Source organism: Hyla sarda, chromosome 2, assembly GCF_029499605.1.
Source record: "Hyla sarda isolate aHylSar1 chromosome 2, aHylSar1.hap1, whole genome shotgun sequence".
Taxonomy (NCBI): domain Eukaryota; kingdom Metazoa; phylum Chordata; class Amphibia; order Anura; family Hylidae; genus Hyla; species Hyla sarda.
In genome coordinates, this window is record NC_079190.1 from 124,290,797 (window position 1) to 124,298,786 (window position 7,990).

Sequence of the window (7,990 nt, forward strand, 5' to 3'; positions counted from 1 at the left end):
AATACACAGTGATGTCACAGTATAACCATCTCACAGCCGGACCACCATGTAATTTCAGCAGAAAATAAAGCAGGGCCTCATGTTCAAGTTTCGCCTAAGGCCTCACAAAGTCTAGAGCCGCCTCTGGTCGGCCCTACCATGGGACCCGGTGGGACCATAAGTCCCAGGTGGCACTTTTCAGGGGCGGCATTTTGCTGCCCCCTTTTTTTTTGTGCCTAGTAGGTTCATGGTAGGGTTGGCGCCGCCGCTGCTCACTGTTTTAAAGCAGCTGCGGGGTATAATAGCGCAGCGGGCACTTTAGACAGTGAGTCTGCCTCCGGACGACCGGGGTCTGACGAGGGACGTCGCACAAGTGAGGTACTTCTGCAGACCCGCTCAGGAGGACGTCAGTGACGTCACTCGTCAGGCCGCTGCCGGAGAGGAGAAGCGCTGTGCAGGGCAGGTGTCACGATTCGGCTTACGGGTTGTGGATCCGCTGTGTCAGCGAGGGATTGGCGTGGACCGTGCTAGTGGACCGGTTCTAAGAGGCTACTGGTTTTCACCAGAGCCCGCCGCAAAGCGGGATGGTCTTGCTGCGGCAGTAGCAACCAGGTCGTATCCACTAGCAACGGCTCAACCTCACTGACTGCTGAGAAGGCGTGGGACAGAAGGACTAGGCAGAGGCAAGGTCAGACGTAGCAGAAGGTCGGGGGCAGGCGGCAAGGTTCGTAGTCAGGATGGATAGCAGAAGTTCAGGTACACAGGCTTTGGACACACTAACGCTTTCACTGGCACAAGGCAACAAGATCCGGCCAGGGAGTGCATGGGAGGAGATCAGATATAGCCAGGGAGCAGGTGGAAGCCAATTAAGCTAATTGGGCCAGGCACCAATCATTGGTGCACTGGCCCTTTAAGTCTCAGAGAGCTGGCGCGCGCGCGCCCTAGAGAGCGGAGCTGCGCGCGTCAGCACATGACAGCAGGGGACCGGGACGGGTAAGTGACCTGGGATGCGATTCGCGAGCGGGCGCGTCCCGCTGTGCGAATCGCATCCCCAACGGCCATGACAGTGCAGCGCTCCCGGTCAGCGGGACTGACCGGGGCGCTGCAGGGAGAAAGACGCCGTGAGCGCTCCGGGGAGGAGCGGGGACCCGGAGCGCTAGGCGTAACAGTACCCCCCCCCTTAGGTCTCCCCTTTTTTTTGTCCGGTAACTGCCTCCCCTGGGATGAGGACACCGGGAAAGAATGGAGGGCTTCCTCAACGGGAGGCAGTACAGCAGGAGTTGGAATGGGGAGGGAGGGCAGAGGGTGAAGTTTGGCACGGGGCAGGGAGACACAAGGACGGGAGCCATGAGGGGACACAGAGGCTTGCCTGACGGGACTGGGAGGGGGGGAGAGGCACTTCCTGTGGCAGGCAGAGTCCCAGTTCTTGATCTCCCCGGTGGTCCAATCAAGGGTGGGGGAATGAAGCCGGAGCCATGGCAGACCGAGGAGGACCTCAGAGGTACAGTTGGGGAGAACGAAGAGCTCAATCCTTTCGTGGTGGGGTCCAATAGACATCAGGAGGGGTTCTGTGCGGTAACGCACGGTGCAATCCAATCTGACTCCGTTGACCGCGGAGATGTAGAGCGGCTTGACGAGACGGGTCACCGGGATGCAGAATTTATTCACAAAGGACTCCAAAATAAAATTTCCAGAGGCACCAGAGTCCATGCAGGCCACGGCTGAAAGGGAGGAGTTGGCTGATGGAGAAATCCGCACGGGCACCGTGAGACGTGAAGAAGCAGACTTAGAACCAAGAGACGCCACACCCATGTGAGCTGGGTGAGTGCGTGCGTTTCCCAGGCGTGGAGGATGGATAGGGCAATCCACCAAGAAATGCTCGGTACTGGCACAGTACAGACAGAGATTTTCTTCTCTACGGCGATTCCTCTCTTCCTGGGTCAGGCGAGACCGATCCACTTGCATGGCCTCCTCGGCGGGAGGCCCAGGCGTAGACTGCAAAGGATGCTGTGGGAGAGGTGCCCAGAGATCTAAGTCTTTTTCCTGGCGGAGCTCTTGGTGTCGCTCAGAAAAACGCATGTCAATGCGGGTAGCCAAATGGATGAGTTCTTGGAGGTTGGCAGGAATCTCTCGTGCGGCCAGCACATCCTTGATGCGACTGGATAGGCCTTTTTTAAAGGTCGCGCAGAGAGCCTCGTTATTCCATGATAACTCGGAAGCAAGAGTACGAAATTGGATGGCGTACTCGCCCACTGAAGAATTACCCTGGACCAGGTTCAGCAGGGCAGTCTCGGCAGAAGAAGCTCGGGCTGGCTCCTCGAAGACACTCCGGACTTCAGCGAAGAAGGACTGGACTGTGGCTGTGGCAGGATCATTGCGGTCCCAGAGCGGTGTGGCCCAAGACAAGGCCTTTCCTGAAAGAAGGCTTACTACGAACGCCACCTTAGACCGTTCTGTAGGAAACAAGTCCGACAACATCTCCATATGCAGGGAACACTGAGACAAAAATCCACGGCAGAGTCTGGAGTCCCCATCAAATTTGTCCGGCAGGGACAAGCGGAGGCTAGGAGCGGCCACTCGCTGCGGAGGAGGTGCAGGAGCTGGCGGAGGAGATGGTTGTTGCTGTAGCAGAGGCAGAAGTTGCTGTAACGTGGCGGTCAACTGCGACAGCTGCTGTCCTTGTTGGGCAATTTGCTGCGATTGCTGAGCGACCACCGAGGTAAGGTCAGCGAGACTTGGCAGCGGCACCTCAGCGGGATCCATGGCCGGATCTACTGTCACGATTCGGCTTACGGGTTGTGGATCCGCTGTGTCAGCGAGGGATTGGCGTGGACCGTGCAAGTGGACCGGTTCTAAGAGGCTACTGGTTTTCACCAGAGCCCGCCGCAAAGCGGGATGGTCTTGCTGCGGCAGTAGCAACCAGGTCGTATCCACTAGCAACGGCTCAACCTCACTGACTGCTGAGAAGGCGTGGGACAGAAGGACTAGGCAGAGGCAAGGTCAGACGTAGCAGAAGGTCGGGGGCAGGCGGCAAGGTTCGTAGTCAGGATGGATAGCAGAAGTTCAGGTACACAGGCTTTGGACACACTAACGCTTTCACTGGCACAAGGCAACAAGATCCGGCCAGGGAGTGCATGGGAGGAGATCAGATATAGCCAGGGAGCAGGTGGAAGCCAATTAAGCTAATTGGGCCAGGCACCAATCATTGGTGCACTGGCCCTTTAAGTCTCAGAGAGCTGGCGCGCGCGCGCCCTAGAGAGCGGAGCCGCGCGCGTCAGCACATGACAGCAGGGGACCGGGACGGGTAAGTGACCTGGGATGCGATTCGCGAGCGGGCGCGTCCCGCTGTGCGAATCGCATCCCCAACGGCCATGACAGTGCAGCGCTCCCGGTCAGCGGGACTGACCGGGGCGCTGCAGGGAGAAAGACGCCGTGAGCGCTCCGGGGAGGAGCGGGGACCCGGAGCGCTAGGCGTAACAGCAGGTAAGTGTGTCTCTGTGTGTGTCTGTGTGTTTGGGGAATCTGTGCTACCTAATGTGGGGAAACTATGCTACCTAATGTGGGGAAAGTATGCTACCTAATGTAGGGAAGCTATGCTACCTAATGTGGGGAAACTATGTTACCTAATGTGGGGAATCTGTGCTACCTAATGTGGGGAAACTATGCTACCTAATGTGGGGAAACTATGTTACCTAATGTGGGGAATCTGTGCTACCTAATGTGGGCAAACTATGCTACCTAATGTGGGGAAACTATGTTACCTAATGTGGGGAAACTATGTTACCTGATGTGGGGAATCTGTGCTACCTAATGTGGGCAAACTATGCTACCTAATGTGGGGAAACTATGTTACCTAATGTGGGGAATCTGTGCTACCTAATGTGGGGAAACTATGCTACCTAATGTGGGGAAACTATGTTACCTAATGTGGGGAATCTGTGCTACCTATTGTGGGGAAACTATGCTACCTAATGTGGGGAGACTATGCTACCTAATGTGGGCAAACCATGCTACCTAATGTGGGGAAACTGCTACCTAATGTAGGGAATCTATGCTACTTAATGTGGGGAAACTATGCTACCTAATGTGGGGAATCTATGCTACCTAATGTTGGGAATCTATGCTACCTAATGTGGGGGGCTTGAATGAGCTGCGGCATATGGGAGGCCTTAATAAATTATTAGAAACTTATACAGAAAGTGACATATGGGGGTCCACCTGAGTAAGTGACACATGGAGGGGGGGTGCTGAACAATTGATGTTTTGGGGGGGGGGCACAGGCACATTCTTTGCACAAGGGCCCTCTGCTGTCTGTGTCCACCCCTGGGTAGAGAATAAGGGGTAAAGTGGAACATAGAACAAATGCAGTTATTTTTTTCTTAATTTTTTTTTTAATGAAGTAAACGAGATAAAGGTAAGCAATGACTTTTCCTCAGTCTGAAGCGCGGTCCTCATCGGCAGGAAGCAGTGAGGAGGAGGAGGATGACGGAGGTTCTGATTCCATCTCTGCTTCTTTTTCGTCCCTCTCTATATATAGGGCCGTGGCCATGAAGAAGGCCCCTCCGATGACTGCCATTATGGTGCAGGTCATGAGGGCATACTCCAGGCTGCGGTATTTCAGAAGAGGGGATTTGGCATATCCTCGTTCGTAGGTGTCAGATATCAGGCCGATGAGGTACGGGCTGCCGGCGTCACCTAGGAGGTGATAGATTGTCATCTGCACGGCCAGGGCTGAAGATCTCCTCCATGGAGTTACTACTTTTAGTATAATGTCAGATATGAGGGTGAAATTTACTGACAGAAGCGTCTCTCCGATGAAGATGAAGATGTTGGTGGCAATGAGGCTGATGTTGCCAAAAGTCAATGCCAACAGAAGAAAAGGGGCGGAGAGCATCATCGCGCATCCACACACAAGCGGGTCCGCCCGTGGGTTGGATTTGCGATATCTTTTACTTATCTCCGTCCCTGCTACAACTCCCAGAATGCCGGAAACGACTGTAACCACACCAAATATTAGGATGTCGTGATAGTCACACGGTTCAGCACGGCAAGGGTCCTTCTCTTGTAGGAGTGTTCGTGCGTGGGTCAGGTATGACGGACCCCATACACCTATGGCTCCCACTATGAAGGATACAGCCGTCGATCCCATGGTGGTTAACATGAAGCTTCGATTTTTAAATAGTTTTTTCAGATCTGTCGCCCATTTGGCAAACTTCTGGGATTTGTTGTTCTTCTTCCCGTTTGTAGTCGTTCTTGGAAGCTCCTTTGTGACCAAAATCATCAAAGCCACAGCTATGAGGCCCAGGCCAGGGGTGACTCGAAATGCCCAGTGCCAATCGCCCCTTGCTGCATCAGTCACTTTGGGCCCGATGATGTATCCTAGTCCGCAGCCTACAGGTATGACGGAGTAAAACACGTTCAGCATGCGGGTCCGCTGGTCACTTGTAAAAAGGTCTGCAATGATGGAGGGGGCGATGGTGCAGAAAGTTGCCTCTCCGGCTCCAACCAGTCCACTCGTCAGCAGGAAGAGCAGGAAGTACCCGTCAGGGATGAATGACAGGGTAAGTGTCATGCTCAGCCAAACGATGACTCCTGCGCAAACAGTATATTTCTTATTACAGTGGTCGCCCAAATATCCGGCAATTGGTGCAACCAGCACGTAGCTTCCAATGAACAATGTATTCAATAAGCCGGACAGACTAGCATTGGTGTCATATGCTTTCTGTATATAAGGCAGCACCCCCGCCACGCTGGAGCGATTTGCATAGATCAGCAAATTAACAAAGGCGAGGATCACTACGGTGATGATGGAACGTGCGGTGGACATCACGCTTAGAGATGGCAGGTTCTGCCTCTCAGGGATATCGCCCTTTTCTACATCCATATCACTATGGTCCTCCATTGCTTCTTCCTCCTCCTTCAGCAATGGGTCTTGTGGAGAGGCCATGGTCACAGGTCAGAGCCTGAAAACACTAGAGAGAGAGAGATAAGTGAACACATTAGACAACATGTCATCATTCCTGTCATTATACAATAGATCCTTCATAGAGAGCAGAAATGTCCAGCACAGAACCACAAGATAACACTAAGACCATCGCAGCCTCAGAAGAAGACGCTTCTCTATAAGTGTTTTATATGGAGACGTCTTCTCTGAGGTTTCCAATGTCTGATAACTCTGAACCTGTCCGGTCCTATTAATATCTGATAACCCTGAACCTGTCCGGTCCTAGTAATAACTGATAACCCTGAACCTGTACGGTCCTAGTAATATCTGATAACCCTGAACCTGTCCGGTCCTAGAAATATCTGATAACCCTAAACCTGTCCGGTCCTAGTAATATCTGATAACCCTGAACCTGTCCAGTCCTAGTAATATCTGATAACCCTGAACCTGTCCGGTCCTAGTAATATCTGATAACCCTGAACCTGTCCGGTCCTAGTAATATCTGATAACCCTGAACCTGTCCGGTCCTAGTAATATCTGATAATCCTGAACCTGTCCGGTCCTAGTAATATCTGACAACCCTTATTCTGTCCCGTCCTAGTAATATCTGATAACCCTGAACCTGTCCGGTCCTAGTAATATCTGATAACCCTGAACCTGTCCGGTCCTAGTAATATCTGATAACCCTGAACCTGTCTGGTCCTAGTAATATCTGATAAACCTGAACCTCTCCGGTCATAGTAATATCTGATAACCCTGAATCTGTCCCAGTAATGGTGGATTATAAGGGCTTGGCTGTATGCTCACTGGGCCATGTGAACTTCATACTGTAGATACAATTGGGCTATCCTGTTATATACATTTACTAATAATTAACCTACCCCACCTCATTGGGATCTATCCGTCCCCTATATGACTTTCTGCCACTAGTTGATTTGAAAATGTTCCCTTTCGGAGTACCCGGAGTATTTCTATTGTTAGTACACACAGAATTCTATTATATACTATTATATTCTGCCCTAATCTTTCTGTTATTCTTTTACTACACCACCAAATCTTTCTCATAGACTTATATCTTTTAGAACTTCATGAATTAGGACTCTTTTTCTTGGGGGCTTTTTTGGGCATAATTGCATTTTAGCAGTTTTGCAAGAAAAAGCTCTGGTCATGATACTATCTGTGCGTTTTATTATGTTTAATGCCTAAGCCAAGTATTGTCACAATGCTATGAGAAATATAGCTTTTGTTATTTCTTTTGGAAATTCATTTCTTTTTTTTTTTTTGCTAAAAAAAAAAGCAACAGCAATAAAAAAAAACTGTCAAACAAAAAGCCCTGTTTTTGTATGAATAGAAGAGGCTGAGACTTACCTTGTGGTTCTCTCTTCAGACAAGGAACGGTCAAAATCTTGAATTCTCTATCGCAAATAGAAACTCTCTAAGAAACACTTTGCACCACAGGTTGTGAATGCAAAACACACTGAAGAGACTGCAGCCGGCGCGCACCTCCTTGTACAGCTTACGGTGACATCATCACAAGCATGTGTGACATCACAGGGTTCTAAACCATCTTCAGGTATGTGTATATCTGTATAGTAAATGTGAGTAGCCGTATTAGTCCAGTGATGCAGATTGTAATACCTTTTTTATTGGACTAACAGAATTTTGTAGAGACAAGCTTTTGGGATTCCTCCCTGATCATTTATAAAGTCCTTTGATCATTAGTCCTTGACTATTGGACTTGATAAAGGGAGGAATCCTGAAAGCTTGTCTCTACAAAATTCTGTTAGTCCAATAAAAAAGGTATTACAAGAGACTGCAACATATTTTTTGATTTGTGTGTATATATATATATATATGTATAGATAGTTCCAAGCGTGAGTAGGTGCCTCCAGCTAGGATCCGAGTCCAGGATCCTGCATACGTAGTTCCAAGGAAAATGCTGTGGCACTCAAGGTATGGTGAAAAAATGAAAACTATTTATTCATCCCAAATGTGCAAAGAGCGACATTTCGATGGTCTCACACCATCATTATCAAGCCACTTGATAATGATGGTGTGAGACCATTG

General features: G+C 50.4%; 1 protein-coding gene across 1 annotated transcript; it reads right to left on the reverse strand.

The window, feature by feature from the left end:
• Window positions 1-4,264: 4,264 nt before the first annotated feature.
• Window positions 4,265-7,558, reverse strand: LOC130355385 (protein spinster homolog 1-like). Its single transcript, XM_056555459.1, has 2 exons — window positions 7,292-7,558; window positions 4,265-5,951 (listed from the first exon to the last, which is right to left on the reverse strand). The coding sequence occupies exon 2, from the start codon at window positions 5,924-5,926 to the stop codon at window positions 4,412-4,414; it is 1,515 nt and encodes a 504-aa protein (XP_056411434.1). The 5' UTR covers window positions 5,927-5,951; window positions 7,292-7,558; the 3' UTR covers window positions 4,265-4,411.
• Between the last annotated feature and the right edge of the window lie 432 nt (window positions 7,559-7,990).

Excerpts from the sequence above, each read along its gene's own strand:
- LOC130355385 (XM_056555459.1), bottom strand. The coding sequence starts at position 5,926 with ATGGCCTCTCCACAAGACCCATTGCTGAAGGAGGAGGAAGAAGCAATG.